General features: G+C 45.9%; 11 protein-coding genes across 11 annotated transcripts; 7 read left to right on the top strand and 4 right to left on the bottom strand. All coding sequences in view use genetic code 12, as the record gives it.

Moving 5' to 3' along the window:
* Positions 1-25: 25 nt before the first annotated feature.
* PMI1 (mannose-6-phosphate isomerase) lies at positions 26-1402 on the top strand (the record flags this gene model as incomplete). Its single annotated transcript, XM_002615256.1, has 1 exon — positions 26-1402. The coding sequence occupies one exon, from the start codon at positions 26-28 to the stop codon at positions 1400-1402; it is 1377 nt and encodes a 458-aa protein (XP_002615302.1).
* A 628-nt stretch (positions 1403-2030) lies between these two features.
* FOB63_003606 (uncharacterized protein) lies at positions 2031-2753 on the top strand (the record flags this gene model as incomplete). Its single annotated transcript, XM_002615255.1, has 1 exon — positions 2031-2753. One exon carries the CDS (start codon positions 2031-2033, stop codon positions 2751-2753), a length of 723 nt encoding a protein of 240 aa, XP_002615301.1.
* A 542-nt stretch (positions 2754-3295) lies between these two features.
* Positions 3296-4168, bottom strand: CFD1 (iron-sulfur cluster assembly protein; the record flags this gene model as incomplete). The annotated part of the gene is made up of 1 exon (XM_002615254.1): positions 3296-4168. One exon carries the CDS (start codon positions 4166-4168, stop codon positions 3296-3298), a length of 873 nt encoding a protein of 290 aa, XP_002615300.1.
* A 2239-nt stretch (positions 4169-6407) lies between these two features.
* FOB63_003608 (uncharacterized protein) lies at positions 6408-6848 on the top strand (the record flags this gene model as incomplete). The annotated part of the gene is made up of 1 exon (XM_002615253.1): positions 6408-6848. One exon carries the CDS (start codon positions 6408-6410, stop codon positions 6846-6848), a length of 441 nt encoding a protein of 146 aa, XP_002615299.1.
* Positions 6849-7306: 458 nt separating this feature from the next.
* Positions 7307-9100, bottom strand: FOB63_003609 (uncharacterized protein; the record flags this gene model as incomplete). Its single annotated transcript, XM_002615251.2, has 1 exon — positions 7307-9100. The coding sequence occupies one exon, from the start codon at positions 9098-9100 to the stop codon at positions 7307-7309; it is 1794 nt and encodes a 597-aa protein (XP_002615297.2).
* A 496-nt stretch (positions 9101-9596) lies between these two features.
* FOB63_003610 (uncharacterized protein) lies at positions 9597-10958 on the bottom strand (the record flags this gene model as incomplete). Its single annotated transcript, XM_002615250.1, has 1 exon — positions 9597-10958. The coding sequence occupies one exon, from the start codon at positions 10956-10958 to the stop codon at positions 9597-9599; it is 1362 nt and encodes a 453-aa protein (XP_002615296.1).
* Positions 10959-12355: 1397 nt separating this feature from the next.
* Positions 12356-14494, top strand: SUP35 (translation termination factor GTPase eRF3; the record flags this gene model as incomplete). Its single annotated transcript, XM_002615249.2, has 1 exon — positions 12356-14494. The coding sequence occupies one exon, from the start codon at positions 12356-12358 to the stop codon at positions 14492-14494; it is 2139 nt and encodes a 712-aa protein (XP_002615295.2).
* Positions 14495-14508: 14 nt separating this feature from the next.
* IPK2 (inositol polyphosphate multikinase) lies at positions 14509-15492 on the bottom strand (the record flags this gene model as incomplete). Its single annotated transcript, XM_002615248.1, has 1 exon — positions 14509-15492. One exon carries the CDS (start codon positions 15490-15492, stop codon positions 14509-14511), a length of 984 nt encoding a protein of 327 aa, XP_002615294.1.
* A 2366-nt stretch (positions 15493-17858) lies between these two features.
* On the top strand, positions 17859-18719 carry SSO2 (syntaxin; the record flags this gene model as incomplete). The annotated part of the gene is made up of 1 exon (XM_002615247.1): positions 17859-18719. The coding sequence occupies one exon, from the start codon at positions 17859-17861 to the stop codon at positions 18717-18719; it is 861 nt and encodes a 286-aa protein (XP_002615293.1).
* A 2310-nt stretch (positions 18720-21029) lies between these two features.
* FCY21 (purine-cytosine permease) lies at positions 21030-22571 on the top strand (the record flags this gene model as incomplete). Its single annotated transcript, XM_002615245.1, has 1 exon — positions 21030-22571. The coding sequence occupies one exon, from the start codon at positions 21030-21032 to the stop codon at positions 22569-22571; it is 1542 nt and encodes a 513-aa protein (XP_002615291.1).
* A 460-nt stretch (positions 22572-23031) lies between these two features.
* DFG10 (putative polyprenol reductase) lies at positions 23032-23880 on the top strand (the record flags this gene model as incomplete). Its single annotated transcript, XM_066102336.1, has 2 exons — positions 23032-23318; positions 23394-23880. 2 exons carry the CDS (start codon positions 23032-23034, stop codon positions 23878-23880), a joined length of 774 nt encoding a protein of 257 aa, XP_065958354.1.
* Positions 23881-23888: the final 8 nt, after the last annotated feature.

The raw sequence follows: 23888 nt of genomic DNA on the forward strand, positions 1-23888 counted from the left end.
GTCCTGCACACATCCCCGTCGCGACATGGACCGCGTTTACTCCAGCCTCACCATTTTCAACCACCAACTACTTTTCTCACCAATGTCCAAATTATTCAGAATCGACTGCGGCTACCAGAACTACGACTGGGGCAAAATCGGCTCGTCTTCTGCGGTCGCGCAGTACGCGGCCAAATCCAACCCGGCCACCGTCATTGACGAGAAAAAACCATATGCCGAATTATGGATGGGAACACACCCATCTGTGCCATCCAAAGTGGTGGACGAGGCGGCATTAGAGGGCAAATACTTGCGTGATGTCGTGTCTTCGGACGCTGCCACATACTTGCATCCTTCTGTCGTGCAGAAGTTTGGCTCCGACAAGGAATTGCCATTTTTGTTCAAGGTGTTGTCCATCGAGAAAGTCTTGTCGATCCAGGCCCACCCAGACAAGGCTTTGGCGAGACAGCTCCATGCCAACGACCCCAAAAACTACCCGGACGACAACCACAAGCCGGAAATGGCCATTGCCGTGACGGATTTCGAGGGTTTCTGCGGTTTCAAGCCTTTGGACCAGATTGCCCGCACGCTTTCCTCCATTAGCGAGTTTGCTGACATCATTGGCGAAGACGTCACTGCCGAGTTTGTGCAAGGCATCAAGCCCAGCGCAGAAATCGGCTCTGAAGACGACAAAGCCAACCGCAAGTTGTTGCAAAAGGTTTTCGGCCGCTTGATGAACACCAGCGACGACGAAATCACAAAGAAGTCGGCGCTTTTGGTTGAGAGAGCAGAAAAGCAGCCACAGACTTTGGACGCCTTGGCTCCGGGCTTGGCATCTTTGGTGTTGAGATTGAACAAGCAGTTTCCTAACGACATTGGCTTGTTCTGCGGCTGTTTGTTGTTGAACCACGTTCGTCTCAACGTGGGCGAGGCCATGTTTTTGCAGGCCAAGGACCCCCATGCCTACATTTCCGGTGACATCATCGAATGTATGGCCGCGTCCGATAATGTTGTGAGAGCTGGATTCACTCCCAAATTCAAGGACGTCAAGAACTTGGTCGACATGTTGACGTACTCGTACGAGTCTGTGGAAAAGCAGAAGATGCCATTGTTGCCTTTTGCCAAGTCTCGCGGCGACGCCGTTAAGTCTGTCTTGTATGATCCACCTATTGCCGAGTTTTCCGTGTTGCAGACAATTTTCGACAAGAAAGCGGGCCAGAAACAGGTTTTCGACGGCTTTGAAGGCCCCTCCATTGTCATTGCCACAAACGGAAGCGGCACAATCAGAATCAAGGGACAAGAGGCCAAGAAGGTCGAAACTGGCTACGTTTTCTTTGTTGCGCCGGAAACAGAAATCGAGTTGGAATCGTCTTCCACCGATGCGCCATTCACTACTTACAGAGCTTTTGTCGAGGGCAAATAATAGATAGTTAATGTAAGTGCTCGACAACCATGTACATCAATCGACATGCTGAACCTTGTGGAACATGTAATAAGGTCAATACCAGTAAGTACTAGTATTATCTATATTGCTTCAACAGCCGTTTTCAAGTGACTTACATGTCTAGACTCTCTCAATCTACATATCCCAGCTGAACAGTGCTAACTCATGCATATTCATTTCAATCAATTTTTGGTTCCAACACCTTGAATTCGGCACAGTCTTAGTTTAGTCAATTGCGCATCAATGATGAAAAGCGCAGTTCATTATCAAAAATAAAGGTTATGCATAAATTTTTATCATAGAACATAATCAGCCTTAAATTTTAGAGCATAATTAGTTTCAAATCTCGCTTGGAGAAATCACCCTTAGATCTCAGCGTAAGTAGTCATTCAGGTCTGTATTAATGTTCGCATCCATTCACAGAATTTCTCACTTGGGCCATTCGCAGTCTAATTTCGAAGTAGCATATTTACTTTTCAACACAAATCATACAAAGCTCCAGATTGCTCCAAAGTCCAGATTGCCAAAAGCTCCACATTACAACAGTTAAAACCCTAGCAATAGAACAAAATCAATTTCATACTTTATCGTGTATAGTATGGGGTAGATGGAGTGCACCCGTACACCAGGCAAAAAAAAGGCCATCGACCTCATCTCTGCAGATTCATCTAACACCAGTCATCCCCAGCACACCATGACGTCGGTCCGGAAAAGGAAGATGGCAAGATCCTCGGTGAAGAAAAACACCAAGAGGGTCAAAGACAAAAAAAGAAACGTGAAAATGACCGCCCACCCGGTGATGCAAGCCCACTGGGATAACAAGCTTACTCTTGAACAAAATTACAAGAAGCTTGGATTGACGGTGCGTCTAGGAAAACCGGCCGGAGGACAAGAGGCCGAGGTGAAGACGTTGACGGAGCAAAGAAAGGAGCGCGAAGGCCAAGAGGCCAAGCAGGCCAAACCAGAGGACATTGCCAACGAAACTGACCCGGAGAAAATCCCAGAAGGAGAAGCCAGGTTGATCAGAGACCCGGAGACGAACGAGGTGGTGCAGGTGATTTACGGCAGAATGAAGGCGGCGCCAAAGACACAGGAGACCAGCCAGCCGTCCATCATTGACGAATTGATCGAGTTCAACAACAGATCGGCCAAAGCACCCAAGCACAAAGCACCCACGCCAAGAGAAGTGCTGTGGATCGAGCAGTTGCACGAAAAGTACGGCGACGACTACGAGAGCATGCGGTGGGACAAGAAGTTGAATCCCATGTTCATGACCACCGGCCAGTTGAAAAAGAAAATGGCCCAGTGGAAACGCACTTTGAAGGAGTGATGCATATGTACCATAGAACAAACGAAGCAAGAAGAGACTGTAGTGTCGTGATGGAACGTAACAAAGAGGCATATGGCACTTGTCATCCAACAGGAGTGTCATCTTAATTGGAAGTTTTTATATATACCAATACAGACCCGCACGATAAAAATATGGGGCAGCCCGTCTTAAAATTCCTTTATCTGTCATCACAATGACTGTAAGATTGAGACGTTCTACTGATGGCAAAAGTCAGTGTTGTCAGTTTGCTCAAATTCGATCCATTTGCCCGCATAGGTAAATGTCTCTAGATTGAACCTCGTCTGAATTGCATGTTAGTATGAACTGGCTAGGTTCATGATTCTATAAATATTATATGAGTATATTTGTCTTTGAGTGACTGTGTATTCAATGCGTCTACTTGTCAATGTAGAACACTCAAATACAAAATTGTCAGCATTAACAGAGACTGGTACCAGGTGCAAAGACAAATACGTCAAGCATCCAAATTGAAGCTTCCAAATTGAAGCTTCGCTAGCTTCGCAAGCTCAAACGGTCGTCTCCTACTCGATCCTAGACGGCAAGTTCTTGTCCAACACCTTCTGCACGATTTCCGCCAACACCGGCCGGAGATTGGCGTGTTCGTACAAATCCATCAACGTCCGATGCGAGCCCTCGGCATTGTCCTGGGTCTCGATCATCTCCACGAAAGAAGGATCGATGGGGATGTTGCCCAAAAAATCAAGCCCCAAGCTCTCGCTGAGCTGTTTTCCGCCGCCGCTCAGGAAAATATTGGTGCACTCGGCACAATGGGGGCAGATGAAGCCGCTCATGTTTTCCACGACGCCCAAAACAGCGAAATTGACCTTTTTGCAGAAATTGATCTCCTTCCGAACATCAGCAGTGGCCACTTGTTGCGGCGTGGTCACCACTATGGCGCCATCTACTGGCTGGGCCCATCGGAGCTCTTCGGCAATGGCAATGTGTTCATCGGACGTTCCCGGAGGCGTATCTATGAGCAAGTAGTCCAAAGGAGCTCCGTCCGGGCCGCCGCTCCAAACGACATCCTTCAAAAACTGCCGGATCATGGCTGTTTTCTTTGGGCCTCGCCACACAACAGAGTTCTCCCTGCTCCCAAGGAGAAACCCTAGCGACATGAGGGAAAGATTGCCTTTTTCGGCACTGCTTGAGTTGTAAACAGTCACTGGAACCCATCCTTGCGCCGACTGGCGGACCTGTTTTTTCTCAACGCCAAACATGCGAGGCAAAGATGGACCGGTCAAATCAATGTCCAACACGCCGACATTGAACCCTTTGAGTGCAAGCGTGAGTGCAAATTGGGTGGTGACCGAAGATTTCCCAACACCGCCTTTGCCGGAAAGAATAAGAAGGATATGTTTGACGTTGGCCAACGACTGGGGGACTTCCTGTTCCATGACTAGATGTCCTTTGGTTAAGGTAACTGACAATAGATGGAGATACCAAGAAAAAGTAAAACCTCCTCGTCTAAAAGATGAACCGATTCAATATTCAATCAGACTGAAATCAAGAAGAAGGTCGTAAACGAAAAAAGAGCCAAAGACCAAGTGTTTTCGCAATATGTGTAACAGCCTCCATCTTAGCTAATCGCACTGATATATCTAGGACCCATTAGTAATGTCCGGCACAAACACCAACATACTCCAAGATTGATCCAAGTAAATTCTAGGAGACAGTAAAGTGAGTCTATGAAAGTCTAATGTCGCAGCTGCAACTTCTTTCTTTGAGTCCGATCAACGTATCTTGGCATAGATGCGATGTATCTGATATTATACTACAGGCATTATTCATTTAAACCTTTCTTCGAGTTTGTAATAAGCACCTTCGGTGTGGAATATACTCTCGTATATTATTTCAATTAGATATAATTAATAAAGGTATTGAATATGCTGTTAATATCAATATATCCGCTATTCCATTGCTCAATTAGTTATGAATTAGTTTTAACTACTGTTGGATTATTATGTATAGCCGACCAGACAAAATTTCGATGTTAAATATATTAAATTTTAAGTTATCTATCTTTAGTAGAGATATAATTAATAATTAAAATAAAAAATAAATAAATAAAAAATGATTTTAATAAGTGGATTATCAAGTTTATTAGCCAATTGACTCATCGTTGATCATGCTACAACTCTCTTTATATCATTAGTTATTAAACCTTAACAGTCTATAACTAGTCGAAGAGTATCAATCACTACTGATGAAACGTCTCCATATTGGCAATTTTAAGAGTTCGACCTTCTTTTCCTCATATAGTGTCATTGGGTAATACCTTGGGTATTTGCTTTGGCAATACTCCTGGATTCAGTTAATAAGAAGATATGGGAGAATGTTGGGCTCTATTGGGGTGGATGTCTTGAAAGCCAACCTATCACATGTCGAGTTTTGGACTGCGATGAAGGTAGCATGTGCTTTCAGGAATATGGTGTTAAAGTTTAGCTAGTATAAAAGTAGTGTCATCAGGAGGGTAACAGGAGCATTTCACTGTTAGATGACATTGCATAATCTAGCTTATAGACCATAAAGTCAGAACGAACACAACTAAGCGTTATCTGTAGCAATATGCGTAGATTCTTCTCTAGTATTTATGGCGGATTTTATAATTTCTTTGCCTTGAAGAATAATTAATCTCTGTCCTTTTATTCTCATCCATCTAGTCATAATGTAACTGAAAAATTCACTAACTTCATAAACTTTCCGTCACTACAGCACTCTCTAGTAATTCGCCGTTTAAGAAATCAAAACTCAACAGAGGACCACAATTCGTAGGACAAGAAAAATCGTGATAAAGAATTAGAAATTCGCTTACTACACTTCTGCGTTATTGCAATGTAAATATTTATATCTAATGGATACAGACTCCATTTAGTGATGAGTATTCAGTTGCGATCTAAATTGCTTCAGGTAACGACCGTTTTGTCATTGATTAGGCTACAGAGTTTTACCTAATGCGAATTGTAGATTTTGGCGATTGAGAACATAATTACAAATTATCATGTACAAACTATTGATTCTAGAGGTCGAATTCCATTTTGTCCATGCGAATTGGTTTAGTGCGAATGGTTCTTTAGTGCGAATTGGTTCTTATGATTATTGGTTCTTATGAATATGGTTCTTATAAATATGGTTCTTATGAATATGGTTCTTATAAATATGGTTCTTCATGAATATTGGTTATGAATATGGTTCTTTATGAATATCGTTCTTAGTGCGAATTGGTTTAGTGCGAATTGGTTCTTATGATTATTGGTTCTTATGAATATGGTTCTTATAAATATGGTTCTTATGAACATGGTTCTTATGAATATTTTTCTTTATATATTGCTTCTTCAGCGAATTCTCTCAGAGGACCAACATTGATTCTGTAGGGCGAATTCATTTCGACTTCTTCAGTTCTAAGCGAATTGTCGTACATGTCCCATCAACGTTCTTGCCCACCAAAATTGTGTTCAAAATGAAATAGTCTTGAGCTAATTTAGAAAACTGATATTTCATCATTCGACAAGTTCATTCGACAAGTTCATTCCATCAAGTTCAACAAGTTCATTTGGCACTGCTTTCTGTCCTACTGTTTTCCTGCACAGAGCCCCTCCACATCACCACCGCCGCCTCCACCATCTCCACCACAACATGAACTCGCGCTACTCCACCGCGGGCAGCGCGCACCAGCGAGACGTTCGAACACAGCTTTTCGGGCCGAATCCGGGCGCGGCGGGCCGCACTCCGCCCGCACGAATGAGCTCGCCCTACGAGACGCGGCCAACGGCGTCGGCCAAGCACAACGAGGCGTTTTTGCTGTCGCTCGAGAGCCAGAACGACGACGAAATGGACCTGATGAGCCACAAGGTGGCGGCGCTCAAGAACCTCGGCGTGCGCATGGGCTCAGAGATCAACAAGTCCATGAAACTCAACGACGAGATCACAAACAACTTCGAGCGCGGCACTGTCACGTTGAAAAACACCTTCAACCGCATGGTGGTGATGAGCCAGCGCGCGGGCATCTCGTGGCGCATGTGGCTCTTGTTCTTCACCTTCTTCTTTGCCGCGTGCTTCTACGTGTGGTTGGTGTAGCCGGACCCAACATACGAATGCATCCGATGAATCTGCCAGAGATCACTGATCTCTCTAATATAATCACGAATACCATCTAAATATACAAACTGTACCTCTGTCGTCTGTCTGTCTGTCGTCTGTCTGAAAACACGTTTGTTCTTCAGACAGTTCGTGAGTGTATCCGTGTTTAAATTATGTCAAGGACGACTCGTTTGGTCCAACTACAGAATATCAGGCGAAAATATGCAGAAATACAACTCCAGCCGTCAATTCCTGCGATTGTCACTCTCGTTATATAGAATCACTCTATCTTCATTTGAAACATATTCGTATGCCCATTCAAGAAGCGTCATCTACCATAGCACAAACTTGCAGGCAACGTATATGCCAATCACAGAATAGAGCAATACCAAAATTAGACACAATTATCTGCATTAAGTCTATTATGCATAGATGTTCTATATTCCCTCTCTCTCCTAGTCCAACAACTGCCGTAGCTTTTCGATGGTGTGCCCCTCCAGATCCGAGTCCGACCGGTTTTCGCTTTCCCCGCTGCGAATGATCATTCCCGATGCAAATTCGCTGGCAAAGGACGCTTGTGGACTCAGACGGTAAGGCGTGGGCATCTCGGTTTTGGGAACTGCCTTAGGCTTCTCCATCTTTAGTATTGACTTCTTTGGCTGGAGTGTTCTATGCAGCGGATGATGCTTCGGCGTTGGCGACATTCGCTTGTACGGCCGCCGCTTTTTCGCCCGGGTCTTCTTCTGGAACGACATGTAGTAGCGGCTGGTCTCGTCACAGTCGGAGGAGCTGTCTTGCTCGGAGCTCGAGTCGCCTGATTCGTCCGACTCGGTATATATTCCGGACGAAGTCCAGAGATCTGTATCGTCAACGGCACTTTCTTCCGACTCGGAAAACGCAATCACCTCGCGCAACTGCTGCAGTGACGGCTCCGATGTGATACGAAGCTTTTTGTGCAACGACGTTTGAGGCGTTTCGACCACCGTTGCACATGCTTTTGTCACGGCAGTGAAAGGCCCGCTTGGAGGAACTCCAAGAAGCGGCTTGAGCATGTCGCTTTGCGCTAGCAGAGAATACGAGTAAAGAAGTCGTAGCGGGCTTGATCCGGCGTGGTCCGGTGCTTTTGTAGGCGAGTACTTGGCCGCTTGTTTGTCTCTGTATTTGGCGATATTGTCTTCGAGAAGAAGCTCGAAAGCGGCCGGGTCCATTTCTTCTGGCGTGTGTGGTGTTTCGTCAAAAGTGGCCTGGCTTTTGGCATTTGAGCTTTCGGAATTTCCATTACTGACAAGAGCGGTGTGAAAATCTGCAGAAGCAGGTTCTGCTCCTTTGGAGCCGTTCGATACTGGTTTCGGTAGGCTTCCATCATCGTGTGTGTCTGAGGTCGATGTGATTGGTCGAAAAGCCGACGTATTTTGCGGCGAATGGGATGGACTATGTTCCAGAATTGGGGAAGCATGTTCCGAGTTGCTGGGAGAGTCGTTCTCATTCTGTATATCCACTTTGGTCTTGTCCATTTTGGTCTTGTCCATCTTGGTCTTGTCCACCTTGGTCTTGTCCACTTTGGTCTTGTCCACTTTGGTCTTGTCCACTTTGTCCACTTTGTCCAATTTGTCCACTTTCATCTTGTCCTCTTTCATGTCCACTTTCGTCTTGTCCTCTTTCTTTCCATTCCGCTCTGTCTGCACAAAGCTCTCGCTCCCCTCTGTCAGTCCATTCCCGTTTTTACCTTGCATCAACTTGGCTAGGCGAGGGTACTTCGCCGGGTCTGGAAACACTTTTTGCTCTTGAGCACGCTGAACCAAGCGAAAAAACTGCTGCGACACATCCGTCGCCAGATCAAGCAAGCGGTCGACCTCCGCCAGCAAATCCTGGCCCGTCTTTTTCGCACTTGTCGCCCGGCCAATTCTTCTCGTGCGTTGCTCCAACCGTTTTTCGATCTTATGGGCTAGTTTGGCCACACGAATGTTCAAAAACTGGATTTTCTGCTCGATGGTCAACGCGCGCCGGATCTCCAGCCGAAGATCTTTCTGGTAGTTGGACTTCACATTCAAAAGCGATTGCACCACCGCTCCAGATTCTTGTCGGAGCGGATTCGCAAGTATGTGGTCTAGCCGAAACTCATTGACTGCTGGAAGCGGCGGGTTTTTGAACCGAGGACGGTATTTGGAGGCATGCGGAGCGCTTTTAAGGTCTCCGTTCGGCTTCATCCCACTGGCCGCCAGTGGTTTTCGCCCGTTTTCGGAAACCATGTTTTTCCAAAAGACGTTAGTTTCCCCAGATCGGCCGCATGCAGGCAGAACCACCATCTATGTCTATGCAGGCGACTATACCGAAGGAAGAAAATTAATGAAAAAGCAAAGAAAATTAATAGCCTCAGAAATATGGAGCACCTTACAAGTTGATTTTGGAACATCTGATTGGTACTGGTTAGGATTGGATGTTATCTCGAAGGTAACTTCTACTGCATTCTTCTACTGCATTCTTCTACTTTCAGAAAGCCATCAAGACTTGTTTATGATTCAACATGAAGGTTAATGTTTTTTGGGTTGGTTGGACCTCTGAATGAGCCAAGGATGCCTGTTTTGAAGTAGGAATGATAGATTACTTACACACTGCAGAACACTTATTCTAGTTGTATTTTTGCTTATCATCACAAACGGTCTTTCACCTCACTCACGCTTCCAGAAACCCCAGCTTTCACTTTCTTCGTCCAGAATTATCCGTACTTCTTTCGTTCTAACACACCTAGTAATACACAGAGCGTGTTTTGCTCACCTCGTGGCTATCTCCAAAAGGGTTTGCACTCTCCACAGAAACTTCGCTTTCCGTTTTGCTAATTGGAGGCATGTCCTTGGCCCTTAATGTCTCTGGTTTGGCGGGTCTAGGAGGTGGAGATCTAACGGCCTCCTGCAATCTGGAACTCGTGCCTGCCAAATGCATCTCGTCCAAGCGCTCACTAACCAGATCCTCGTCAGACGAATCACTAGAGTAATAGCTTTCATCACTGTCCTCAGTGTCGTTTCCATAATCGGGGGCCGGGTTTTCGTCTGTGTAGCCACATTTGCGGTCAAATTCCTTGAAAGTCGCAACTAATTGCTCATTAGCCACAATTAAGGAGCCCAAAAACTCCTCGTCCAATTCCTGGACTTCCTGTGATTTGAGGCAAACATCACCCGCTCCGACAAACTGCAAGTATCGAAGGACAGAGCGGCGAATCTTGCGGCACTTTTCGAATTCCGCCGCTACTTTGCTGTTGTCCAACGGATCGGCTCCTTCCGGAAGAGCTAACAATGCGTTGTTGAGAGCTGTTGTATGTGTGTAGCAGTCTGCAATTGTAGTTCTAATCTTGGGCGCTTCTACCTTATAATTGATTTGGGGGATACGGTAGTCTTCGTCGGCGTAAGCAACCCCCTTCCGCTTTTTCTTCTTTTTGTCGCCTCTTTTGTTCTTCTTGTTGCTTTGCGAGTACGGAGAAGCCGTTTTTGGCCGCGGAGGAGGAGGCGTTCCGCTTGAATGGGAACGCTCCCGCGAATAGGAGTTTGGCTCACGACTCCGAGGAGAGCCAATGCGTGGGCTGGCCACAAAAACATCTTCAGAAAACCCGCCTGTCGCAGAGCTGGTTGCACGCAGCCGATTTTTCCGGGGAATGGCTTTCCAGAGATTCCCAAAGCCACTGTACTCAGTCATGTCTTGGAACTCTCTTCGCCAGCCCACGGCCAACTCACGAGTCCGCTGTACAACCTTAATGTCGTATGGGCCACCAGTGCCTGAACGGGCGGTGCCAGAGATGACATTCTTCAAAAGATCCACCAACTTATCGTCGCATGCCACCACAGGCCCAACTTTGGGTCCACCATTGAGCACGAGCAATTCCAAGAGGTTCAATGCAAGGAGCTGCTGCGAAACAGGCGTGCCGTACTTGATTTTCTTTCGAATGGCCCTTGCTGCCTCCACTGCGCCAGAAGGCTGGATCTTGATAAGCTCAAGAAGATTGTCCATGTAGAGTTCAATGGAGTCATCTTCCAAATCAGCGTTTCTGTTGGGCGTGCTGAGCTGGTTGATTTTCACCGTGATGGAAGTAAAGGGTTTCTCGCCGAAAATGGGCATTTTGGATGGGCGTGAAATCTGGGGGAATGGTGGTTTAAGAAGTGGTGTTGCGCACTGCAGACAGAAGAAGGGACTGAGAATAAATTAGGATAAGAATTGATGAAATTGCGAGTGGGATGGAAACAAAATGCTGAGAAAATTGTCCATGGGGGATCTAAGCTGTAGCCAGAAGATGAATTGGGAACCTTGAAAGATAAGTGCTGATGACAGGTGAGTGCCGATGTGAGATTATCTGACAGGACATGATCTTTGATATAGCATCGGAAATGTGGCCCTGCACGCTCTTGTAATTGTTCCTTTTTTTTTTGGTGTCTTCTCTAATGGTATTCTTATTGGTAGGTGCTACCATAGTCAAGAAAGCTTATACTTTAACGGATTCACCTTAACTCCAATTATCTCATGATCCATGGTCTGCATAGAAGCTTATCGTATCAGATCAGAACTCAACCCTCGCTGCAGTTCTAATTTTAACACTCATTCTTGAACGATGTGTTTTGTAATAGGTTCACATTTACACCCTTTGCAGTTAATTGAAAACAGCGACATGAATGTTAGATAAAGAAAAGTGACCGCAAAAAATAGTACAGGCCAAATGCCAATTTTCGGAAATGGAAACTGTAATCTTGCTCTGCAATCTTGCACAATTGTATGTTTAGGGCAATTGTATGTTTAGGGCTGGATTTTCAGGAGGGCTTCATCCCACCCATATGAATCTATTTCTGTCTTTCCAATTCAATAGGCAATGGGTAGACAGAAGGCAAATCCCAGTTGGGGTTCCTGATAAGTCTGAAATCCATAGTTCGCCATGCATGTCATTTGTTTCCCTTAAATCTGACCCTCCAAACAATAGAAGAATCCGAAAGAGTAAAGTTCTTAGCATAGTTTGTAAAGAGGCTTTTCTCCACTTCACGTCTTCACTAAACTTTGTCATGAGAGTCATTAATATTCAATGAATGGAATCGTTTGCAAAAGATTTCTGTCATAAGTCTTCCAAGCTCAGTTGATTCTGTATTCAATACATGGTGGCGGCTATATATGCTAAAATTGCAATGAGACAAAATTTCAGAATATTTAGGCCCATTAGATTTCTCCTCAGCTAGATGTCTCAAGTTTTTTTCTTTGTTTCTCTTTCTTCTCTTCGCTTTTTTTCTTCCCTTCTCTACTCTAGGTCCATCACCTTACTATTATCTTCATTCTGTTAATTTTACCTTTATCTTCCACCCAGCTATTATCTTCATTCTGTTGATAATCTTACCTATATCTTTTAACTCTCAAAATACGTCTCAATTCCATCTTTTCCGAATCGATAGAAAGGCGGCTAGCCTAACGTTTCGCAGCCAAATCAACGGCAGCATCACGTGCCAAATCACGCCCCACCCTCGGATTTCGCAACGCAACTGAAGAGAAGAAAAAAGAAAATTTTATTAGCCGTATCGTTTCGTTCACATTCACGCCAAATGTCAGACAACCAGCAATACAACCCGGACAAGTTGGCCCAGGATATGGGAAACGCCAACATCAATGACCAGGCTGCTGCTTTCAACCCCAACGCAGCCCAATCTTTCGTTCCTCAAGGCGGTTACCAACAGTATCAAAACTACCAACAAGGTGGCTACAACCAGTACCAAAACCAGTACCAAGGCGGCTACAACGGCGGCAACCAGTACCAGAACAGAGGCAACTACAACCAATATAACCAATACGACCAATACCAGGGCCAATACCAGGGCCAATACCAAGGATACCAGGGCCAGTACCAAAACAACTACTACAACCAAGGCTACGATGCCCAGCCCCAGCAGCCTCAGGGAATGTCTTTGGCAGACTACCAAAAGCAACAGAGCGCGCTGGCGTCTTTGAACAAGCCCAAGAAGACCTTGAAGTTGACCTCGTCATCGGGAATCAAGTTGGGCAACGCCTCCAAGACGATCAAGAAGGAGGAGCCAAAGGAAGAAAAGAAGGAGGAGCCAAAGGAAGAAAAGAAGGAGGAGCCAAAGGAGGAAAAGAAGGAGGAAGCCCAGAAAGAAGAGCCAAAGAAGGAGGAGCCAAAGAAGGAAGAGCCAAAGAAGGAAGAGCCAAAGAAGGAAGCTGCTGCTCCAGCTTCTAAGCCTGTTGCCAAAGCTAAGGCTATGGCCATGGCCTCATCTAAGAGTACCGGATCCAGAGAGTCGACCCCGGGTGTTACTGCCGACCAATTGGCTAAAGAACAGGAGGAGGAAGTTGACGAAGAAGTTGTCAAGGACATGTTTGGTGGTAAGGACCATCTTTCTATCATTTTCATGGGCCACGTCGATGCGGGAAAGTCTACCATGGGTGGTAACATCTTGTACTTGACCGGAGCTGTTGACAAGCGTACTGTCGACAAGTACGAGAGAGAAGCCAAGGATGCTGGTAGACAAGGTTGGTACTTGTCTTGGGTCATGGACACCAACAAGGAAGAAAGAAACGACGGTAAGACAATCGAAGTTGGTAAGGCTTGCTTTGAAACCGAAAAGAGAAGATACACAATTTTGGATGCCCCAGGCCACAAGATGTACGTGTCCGAGATGATTGGTGGTGCTTCGCAAGCTGATGTTGGTATTTTGGTTATTTCCGCAAGAAAGGGTGAATACGAAACTGGTTTCGAAAAGGGCGGTCAAACCAGAGAGCATGCATTGTTGGCCAAGACGCAAGGTGTCAACAAGATCGTTGTGGTTGTCAACAAGATGGATGACCCAACCGTCAACTGGTCTGAAGACCGTTACAAGGACTGTACCGCCAAGTTGGGACAATTCTTGAAAGGCATTGGCTACGGTAAAGAAGATATCCTTTTCATGCCAGTTTCTGGTTACACTGGTGCTGGTTTGAAGGACAGAGTTTCCCCCGAGCAATGTCCATGGTACACCGGTCCATCTTTATTGGAGTTCTTGGACAACATGAAGATTGGAAGCCGTCACATCAATGCTCCATTCATGTTACCTATTTCCGGAAAGATGAAGGACATGGGTACCATTGTTGAAGGTAAGGTTGAGTCTGGTCACATCAAGAAGAACGCAAACTTGGTGATGATGCCTAACAGAACCCCAGTGGAAGTTGTTGCCATTTACAACGAGACTGAGCAAGAGTGTGAGTGGGCATACAGTGGTGAGCAAATCAGATTGAAGATCAAGGGTGTCGAGGAAGAGGATGTGCAACAAGGTTATGTGTTGACATCTCTCAAAAACCCAGTCAAGACGGTTACTCGCTTCGAGGCCCAGATTGCCATTGTGGAGTTGAAGTCGATTTTGTCCAACGGTTTCTCGTGTGTGATGCACTTGCACACAGCCATCGAAGAGGTTAAGTTCATTGAGTTGAAGCACAAGTTGGAGAAGGGCACCAACAGAAAGTCCAAGAAACCCCCTGCTTTTGCCAAGAAGGGTATGAAGATCATTGCCGTGTTGGAGGTGCCAGAGCTTGTTTGTGCCGAAACCTACAGTGACTACCCACAGTTGGGACGTTTTACGTTGAGAGACCAAGGTGTGACCATTGCCATTGGTAAGATCACCAAATTGTTGTAGCATACTAATATATACTAGTGATTGATCAATTGCGCAAACACGTTCAACAAGTTTTCGATGCCCACAATGACATTTTCGTCGGGACCTTCCCCGGGCACTAGTTTTGCGTGGGCAAAGTCGATGAGCTTTAGTCTACTAAGCGGCCCCTTGTATTTGCTCTGCTTTTCTTTTGAATCGTCGTCTTCATCGTCGTCTTCTTCATCCTCTTCATCTTCGTCTTCTTCGTCTTCTGCTAGGAGAGGATCAGCGTCCAAGTAAGAATCGTCGTCCAAGCCAGCCCATCTGCTCTCGTCCGCGTCGTATAGAAACAACAAGGAGCCCGAATTGATCCGGACCTCTGTGTCGAGCAAGCAATTGTACAACAATTGCAAGCGTTGGTGGAATCGAGTATAGAGTCTTTTCCTGTGGGGAAACGGGGCAAAAAACGCTCCGATACCGGAAACCACCGACTCCGGCGTGAGCCGCCGGCCGAAGGTCTTATCAAAGGAGAGATAAGCGCCGTCCAGGTGCTTTTCCTCGGTAATTGAGTCCGCGAGCAGTGGTAGAACGTCCCGCGGAGATGCCGCGGAGTCGGGGCAATACACCTTCATTCCACAAACACGGAAATGCAAAGAGCCGCTGGTTGTCTCGGCGCTAACCTGGGCCAAGCGGCGCCGTTTCTCCTCGGTGACCGTGTCGTCAACCAAAACGGCGCCAAGCTTGATGTCGAGAATGCACGGTTTGGCCATGCCGTGGTAGAGGTTCTGCAACACGATGAACGGCGGCTCGGGCGAGTCCTTGGACGCCAAGAGACCCATGTACGTGGGCATCCAGTGTGCGAGATGGGAGCCCGGCTCGTGGTCGAAGGCGTGGGGCGCCAATTGGGTGTAGAAGTCGATTTCTTGCGAAGTCGACGGCTTGGCGAAAATCGGGCCGGATGAGAGACATCCGTCGTGGCCGGCAGCCTGGTGGGCGGCAGGCGGGAGGTCGGCCGAAAGATCTGCTTGGGGATCAGACATGGCTAGAGGGTGGATTATGGATTGGATGGACTGGATGGATTATTGTTTGAATGGAATATTGTTTGAATGGAATATCGTTTGAATGGATGGATTGGATGGATTGGTGAGCAGTGTGCAGTTACAATGACGGAAATGTCAGGTTAAGGAAGAAATCGACGACTTATGGTCACCGTGGCAGATTGGAAAAGCACTTTGAGGCGCAGGGAATCTGGCCCGCGATGTCAGCCGCGCCGATATAGGCGAGAAATGTTGCAGGAAGATGCGAGAAGAGAAGAAAGTAGGGGAAATAGAGGACATAGAGAAGTAGAATTGGGTGGGAAGAGAAAAAGAAAAATAAAAGTGGTGGAAATTAAGTAGGGAAATGGAAAATAAAGACGGAGAGTAGTCAACAGGTGCAAGATCAAATAGTAATTTAACTCAGATCTTCAACTCAGATGATTTTCAACTCAGATGATTTTCAACTCAGATGATCTTCAACTCAGATGATCGTTATTTTTCAGTCCGGGCGGTGCTTCAGAAATTCAATGGCCTCGATAGGTGCTTAGATGCGACGACTCTATATCTTTAAAGATGGCCAGACTGAACATAACCGATGCGTAATGTATGAAATATAGCGAACTTACTAAACAATATGAGGCTCCAGGTCAATCATCAATCTATCCATGCCTGTTCATACAATGATATGAGATTATTTTCTATTAAGTATCATCTATGCTTACATGCGATGAATTAGGACTGTCAAACTTTAGGAATATCCAAAAAGTGGTTGATCAAAGTTCTTGCGCACTCATTAGGCCAGGGAAATACGTATGAACAAGTACTTGAGTAGCACTTGAAAGCCTACGGAGTACTGGAAAATTGTAAGTCAATCCTGCTTGATAATCATTTATACAGATCTGACGAAGCCTTGGCATCGAAGTTTCGGTATTGGGTCAAACCTTAAATAGACATATAAAGCCTTGGAGCCAATTGTCACATGGTCTTGACTGTTACTTTTGGAGCTTGTGTTACTTTCAAACAATTTTCTTCTTTCAGGACTAAGACGGAAAGATCGTGAATATCCGAATCTAATTTTCGGCACGGATCGTGGTTAGAGAGGGAGAATTACTTCAGCCAACTATAAGTGGAAATAGTCAAGAAAGTAGGACGCGCTTTTAGTCCAGTCTGCTTCTGGCAATAGTAAGTGGCTATCGAAGACTAAGTAAGTGTGGTCGAAGCAATGTTGTTCAATAAAGAGTACGATTGAATACAGATGCTATGGCACTGTAAGATCACCGGAATGGCCTTGCAATAGTTGGACATGACCATAGAAACATCTCAGCAAATAGATCAAAATGAACAATTTAATTCATCGCACGAAAGAGCTGGTTTTGGGAAGCACAAGGCTTGTATCTTCTGAATAGCCTTGTTCGTTTGCTACTCTTGGTTCAAAAATAGGACAAGATAAATCATGTAGAAAATTGAAAGTTTTCGCCTACACCAAAACATGGTCATAGTTGGGTAACACTTTAGTGTCTAATAAACGTTTTGTGCAATTGATGGAGCAGTTTATTCAATCAACGCCGGTTGTCAATCAAGCTGAATAAGGACAGATAAAGGTTCAACCATAGAGTGGCATTGTCGAAGATCGAAAAGATGATGATGTCTGGAAAGACAAATGAGAATACAATAGCTGGGATACCGCTTAGATGACGACTACATGGCATCGAAGGCCTTCATGATTGCAAAGAATAAACGACCGCTCGTACAGGTTTTCAAAGCGTAGAAGCATCGTCCAACGTTAGTAAATTTTGCCATTCATTCATCTTCGCTTTAAGTATTTGCCATTTACTTTCATCTCATTTATTTGCCATTCACTTCATCTTTTTATTTTGCCATTTACTCTCATCTTCCTCTTTCTCTCATTCTTCTATTTGGCATTCTCTGCATCTCGCTTTATCTCCGTATTGGGCTATAAATACGATTGGCGCGCCGGCATTCGATCGGATGCTGGCTGGCCATGTCAACAGACAAAGGAACGCCAAATTCACGGCTAATTCCAATGGCATCGCCCATAGATTTTCCATTACGTTTACCTTGCCAATTCCGCCGTTTGTAGTACATAGCCACTCTCGGTCATTCGCATGGCCAGCATGCAGATAAGATCATAGCCGAGCCGACCACGATCGACCAGGCCAGACATTAGAAAAAAACACGGCCCTCTCTTCTTCTTCTCGTTTGTCTATCTGCGCTTTGCTTTTTTCCCTGCTCTTTTTTCCCTGCGCTTTTCTTCTTTTTCTTCGACTCTGCCGTCTATCTAATCAGCCTCCTGCACCTGTCGCCCACGGAGTTTTTTGTGTTCGTGTCGAGCTTTTTCCTTCTCCACCATGAGCAACCCCTACTACAATGGCGCCAACTCGGGCTCGTACGAAATGAGCTCGTACAAATACGGCGAGGACGACTTTGTCGCCTTCATGAACGAAATCCAAGACATCAACGCCCAGTTGGACAGTTACGCGGGCTTGGTTGAACTCATCGCCAACAAGCAAAGAGCCCACTTGCAGGACTTGGACTTGACCGACGAAGAGGCCGACTATGCGGCCAAACAGATTGACGCGTTGGTTTTGGAGGCGCTGAGCCTCCAGGCCGAGTTGAAGCTGCGCATCAAAAACGTCCAGACCCAGGCGGCGCAGCTGGGCAGCCAGCAGAAGATCGACCAGGCCGAGAGCGCCAGAAACAAGTTCCTCGAGCACATCCAGAAGTACCGCTTGAGCGAGAGCAACAGCCGCGAGCAGACGCGTGTCCAGGCCGAGAGACAGTACCGCATTGTCAAGCCCGATGCCACCGACGAAGAAGTTCGGGCAGTGGTCGAGGACGGCAGCGCCAACCAGCAGATTTTCCAGCAGGCGTTGATGCAGCTGAACCGCCGCGGCGAGGCCCGCACGGTGTTGAACGAGGTCCAGGTGCGCCACCGCGAGTTGTTGAAGTTGGAAAAGACCATGGCCGAGTTGACCCAGTTGTTCCACGACATGGAGGAGTTGGTGATCGAGCAGGACCAGCCCATCCAGCAGATCGAGCAGCAGGTGCACGACGCCCAGCATGACATTGAGCAAGGTGTGGGCCACACGCAAAAGGCCGTGGTGTCGGCCAAAAAGGCTCGCCGGAAGAAGTTGTGGTGTTTCTTCATCATCTTGCTTATTGTGGTGATTCTCGCGCTTGTGTTGGGTATTTACTTCGGCACCAAGTAGGTCGATTGAGGTGCGTCAGTGTCGGGCCTATTACTGGCCTGTTTCTGAAGACTCCTTGCGACTTGAAGCATAGCTGGCCGCCGGCCGAAAAGTGTATTGTTTAGAAGCTGTATTATTGTTTGAGATTGGTAGACGGATGTGCGTTTCTCATAGGATGCTGTCTAGTAGCTGACGTTTCAGTGCATGTCTTTTATTCTGATTACTACAAGTAACTATTTGCATGAGTAGATAGGCTTTCCTAGTAGACAGCGGCTTTCCTAGTAGACAGCGGCTTTCCTAGTAGACAGCGGCTTTCCTAGTAGATAGCGGCTTTCCTTGGGCATGCTCACATCTGTGCTTCGGGTGCAATGATGTGACGACTGATATAAATTGCAAGCTTCCGGTTTGCTTGCTGAATTCGGCAAGTGGAGTGCTTCGAATCTATGGAAGAGTGAAAAATCTGGAAGAGTGAAAAATCCGGAAGATTGAGCAGTCATGCTAGTTCTGAAATGATGCAAATAATTCGGAAAGAGCTGGCACGTCATGCTAGTTCTGAAATGATGCAAATAATTCGGAAAGAGCTGGCACGTCATTTGTATTGACACAATGATGGCTTTCCTTATCGTACATCATGCTATTGTGGGTTGTATTTAGTATGATCACTGAAACGATGAAAATGTTTCATGTTGTCGATATCGGATACTGATTATCCTTCAAATGCATCATATATGATTGCAGAACGTACCAAATGGTTAGTTGCTCACATTTGATCATCGTCAACAAGCAAAGGTCAAACAAATTGATAAGCGATACCATCATTTGCCAGCAAAAGTTAGTAGAACCAAATGTAGCCAATTTTTCATGCTGTGAGGCTCAAAGCTTCGGAAGCCATTATAATGTCTCCAGTGCCTCTGTTTCTTTTAAAGTGGATTGAAGGCGGAGGCAATTTTAATCGATTAGCAGTCTGCATCTTCTAGATATCTTGCCGAGAAAGAACAGTTTGGACAAGCTCATATCTAAATTAGCTGCTCATAATCTTTATCACCAGTTCCCTTCCTCAACATGGAAAGCGGTTGCAATGTATAATGCATTATGTCACAATAGCCAATGTCAGTAGATCTTCTCTCCAAGGTCCGATTGCAATGAAGTAATGGATGCAATCAATCAACGGACGTAATCAATGGACCCAATGACTAAACAATGCCCAAGCAATTCCAACACGGAGCTCAAATCAAGTTGACATATGCTGAGGTCTCATCCGGTTCAATTCAATTCTGTCAAATGTTCCATTTACTTCAGCTCCAACACAATTGATGTTCCGCTGCATCACAGTTATTGGTATATTTTGTTATCCGCTGCAATAGAGAGCTTTTCGGGACTATTCATGCCAACTTCGATTGTCTGCAATTGGCATTGGCTGATCTATATGTTGCGTCACTTGATGGTCTAATGGAATATCCAAAGAAGAAGCATTCAAAAAGCTTGAAGAGGGGTTTGAATTACAATTTCGTTGATCTACAAGCACACGAGGCTTCCTAGCGATATCGGTGCCTCCTTGTAATCAGAGCTTATCTCTGAAAAATTTCCAAAAAAAAAGAAACAACTAGTGCCGCACCACTCAAAAAAGCAAATCCAAATTCCACCCCAGCACCAAATTCCACCGCCTTGCATTATGCGGAGATGTACGATTTCTTCTGGCGAGTTTTGACTTGCAGAACAATTACGATAAGGCCGTGCTTCTAAAAGGACTAGTTACGTGCTGACTCTGGCCCGACCTTAATTTCCACTTTCTGTAATTTTTCCCGAGTCAGCTGCGTCCTGTATCTGCACCACGACGAAAAAAGCTTTTTTCGTCGGTGTGAGTAATTTGACCATGAAACAAGTTTTGGAGCAAGCAACGAACATCACTGGATGGAAAGGAGAGGCTGATATCGTATTCTATTGGATCGCTGTACCCCACTCTTGATTGTACCTCCCACGTATAGATAGGAAATCGCCGATATCGAGAGGCACGTCAGCGAAAGGTTGAGTTGCATGACCCGCGGCATCACCGCGGTCTAGCATATAATCCAACGGCGATATTTCAAAGAAGGAGCCAATGGAAAGCCGCGAAAGTGGGTTGCACGCCTTACTTGCAGGATGCGCGACGTATGTGCGTGCATGCAAGGTGTATCTGCATCTGCGCCTGACGCAGAAACTGTAGTCGGAAGATGAAGGCGCTTATCTTCATGAGCGAGGGAAAATTTCTCCGTGAGGCTTCGCGTAGTATAAGTTGCAAGCAGTCTGCATTGTTTTGGGCCTCGTGTTTCTTTTGCTCTCTTTTTCTTCACCATGTCTGATCAGGAAAAAATCATCGCCTCTGGCGAAACAAAAAAGAGATCCTCTGCTGAGTCCTTTGAGAAGTCCATCGAGGACTCGGGCCATGCTGAAACGACTGTGGTCGGCTTGAATATGCTCGATAGATGGGCTGCCAAGTTGAACGCCGAAACGAAAGGTATCGAGTTGATCACCGACGAAGAGAAGAACGACAGTTCCATTCTTAATGCTGCCACCATGTGGTTGTCTGCCAACTTGGTCATTGCTACCTTTTCGCTTGGTGCCTTGGGTGTCACTTTGTTTGGCTTGTCGCTTTTCCAGTGTATCATGACCATTTTCTTTTTCAGTTTGTTGGGTGCCATGCCCGTTGCCTTTTTCTCCGTTTTCGGTTGCAAGTTGGGTCTCAGACAAATGATTTTGTCCAAGTTCCTTCTTGGTGACTACGGTATGAGAGTGTTTGCTGCCATCAACATGATTGCTTGTGTTGGCTGGGGTGCAGTGAACATTATGGCTTCGGCCCAGTTGTTGAACATTATCAACGGTGGAGCTTGTCCTCCATGGGCCGGATGTTTGATTTTGGTTTTGTGCACCATCTTGGTCACTTTCTTTGGTTACAACATCATCCACGTCTACGAGAAGTGGTCGTGGATCCCTAACCTCTGTGCTTTCATCGCCATCATTGCCCGTATGGCCATGTCGCACACATTTACTTGGGGAACCACCGTTGGTGGTGAAACTACGGCCGGTAACGTTTTGTCCTTTGGCGGTTCCATTTTCGGTTTCGCTGCTGGCTGGACCACCTATGCGTCTGACTACACTGTCTACCAGCCTAGAAACGCCAACCCATTCCGTATTTTCTTTGGTATTTTGGCCGGTTTGATGTTCCCATTGATTTTCACCTTGACTTTGGGTGCTGCCTGTGCTACAGGAACATTAACCAATGACAGATGGCACGAATTGTACAAGACAAAGTCTGTTGGTGGTTTGGTGTACGCCATTCTCGTGGAAAAGTCTTTGCACGGCTTTGGTGAGTTCTTGTGTGTTATCCTTGCTCTTTCCACCGTGGCCAACAACGTTCCTAACATGTACTCGATCGGATTGAGTGCGCAGGCTGCCTGGTCCAAGTTGGCCAAGATTCCTAGAGTTTGCTGGACCATTGCTGGTAACTTCGTCACCTTGGCCATCTGTATTCCAGCTTACTACAAGTTCGAGGATGTCATGGAGAACTTCATGAACTTGATTGCCTACTACTTGGCCATCTACATCACCATGGGTCTTTCAGAGCACTTTATCTGGAGAAAGGGAAACTTTGCCACTTACGACTACGAGAACTTCCACGACAAGAAGAGCTACCCAATTGGTTTTGGTGGTGTCGCTGGTTTCTGTTTCGGTGTTGTTGGTGTGGTTTTGGGTATGAACCAGGTGTGGTATGCTGGTGTCATTGGTAGAAAGATTGGTGACTTTGGTGGTGATATCGGATTCGAGCTCGCAGTTGGTTTCTCTTTCGTTGCGTTCAATGTGGTGAGATACTTTGAAAAGAAGTACGTCGGCCGTTAAGGTGTAATGAGATTCTAATGTACAATAATAATGTGGAAAATGTGACTAGTGTAGTAACTTTGTTTGAATGATTTAGACCACAGTAGGTATTACCTTGAGAACGGAACTCGACATAATCGTTATATGGTTAACTGGTTTGAAAGGACATCAGAGTAGCAAATTTTGACATAAAATTGATTTTCTGTTCAACTAGAGTATTTAAATAAAAGTGTAAGTAAGTCTGTCAGCGAATTTACCAAGTACAGCATAAATTCACCTTTCGTCCTTATCGACAATTCACATGGCCATCCAGTCAATAGTTTGCTTTCTTACAATAGCATGCGATGGATAATGTGTGGAATATTTTATATTACTGAAATGCCATGCCAGCAATAATCTCATTCACCTCTTTTTCAACCATCAAACGCTTTCCCCGACTATAACCGATGGAAATCGAACCTCAACCCAGCCCATTGTAACGATGCTCGCCTGCATTTTACTTCATACATCTGTCTTCTCACAACTGGGAATGCTAGTTTGCCAGGCTATTACTGCCGGCTTTGCCGCAGCTTCGGCTCTTATATTGTTCACGAAGCTTTACACCCCACTCAATCAGCTACTTGCATACGGAAAAGTTGCACAGGGTCCAAAAAGCACCCAGACTGGTTTTGCTCGCCTTGTGCAGATCGCTTCACGTTGGACGGTACCAAAGCAGTACTTTGTTCATTTCTACATTTTGTTTGCCGTTTTACAATGGCTCCAGTTGCCGTGGGCGAAAGGAAAACTCTTACACACCAACTTCGGTTTAGCGTGGCTCCTATTAACCGCATAAGCCACCCGAAGGCTCATGGAAAGCCTTCTTCTTACTCAATGGGGCCTGAAATCACGCATGCACATCTCCCATTACTTTGTTGGCCTCTACTTCTACGTTTGTGTCGCTATCGTCTCGTTTTGTGGGCTTGTGGTGGCTCAAGAAGAATCTAAGAGACCACGTCAATGGCTAGCTATAGCTTTCTTTGCATTGTTTTCCGTGGACCAGTACAATAACCATCGCCATTTAGCAGCACTTGTCAAGTACTCTGTTCCTACTTTTGGCATGTTTCGGCATGTTGCATGCGCCCATTACTGCGACGAGATTGTAATCTACTTTGCAGTGACAGTTGCAGCGTGGACGCGAGAGCCGAATATGGAAGTGAGCGTGGCCTTATTCTCTGCTTGGGTGTTTGTTCTTGTCAATCTTAGTGTGAGCGGTTTGGAGTCGCTCCGCTACTATCAAACGAAGTTTGACGACTACACGGTACAGTATGCGGTGGTGCCGTTCTTGTTGTGAGTAATGCT

The sequence above is a fragment of the Clavispora lusitaniae genome (genome assembly GCF_014636115.1).
Source record: "Clavispora lusitaniae strain FDAARGOS_655 chromosome Unknown tig00000105_pilon, whole genome shotgun sequence".
Taxonomy (NCBI): domain Eukaryota; kingdom Fungi; phylum Ascomycota; class Pichiomycetes; order Serinales; family Metschnikowiaceae; genus Clavispora; species Clavispora lusitaniae.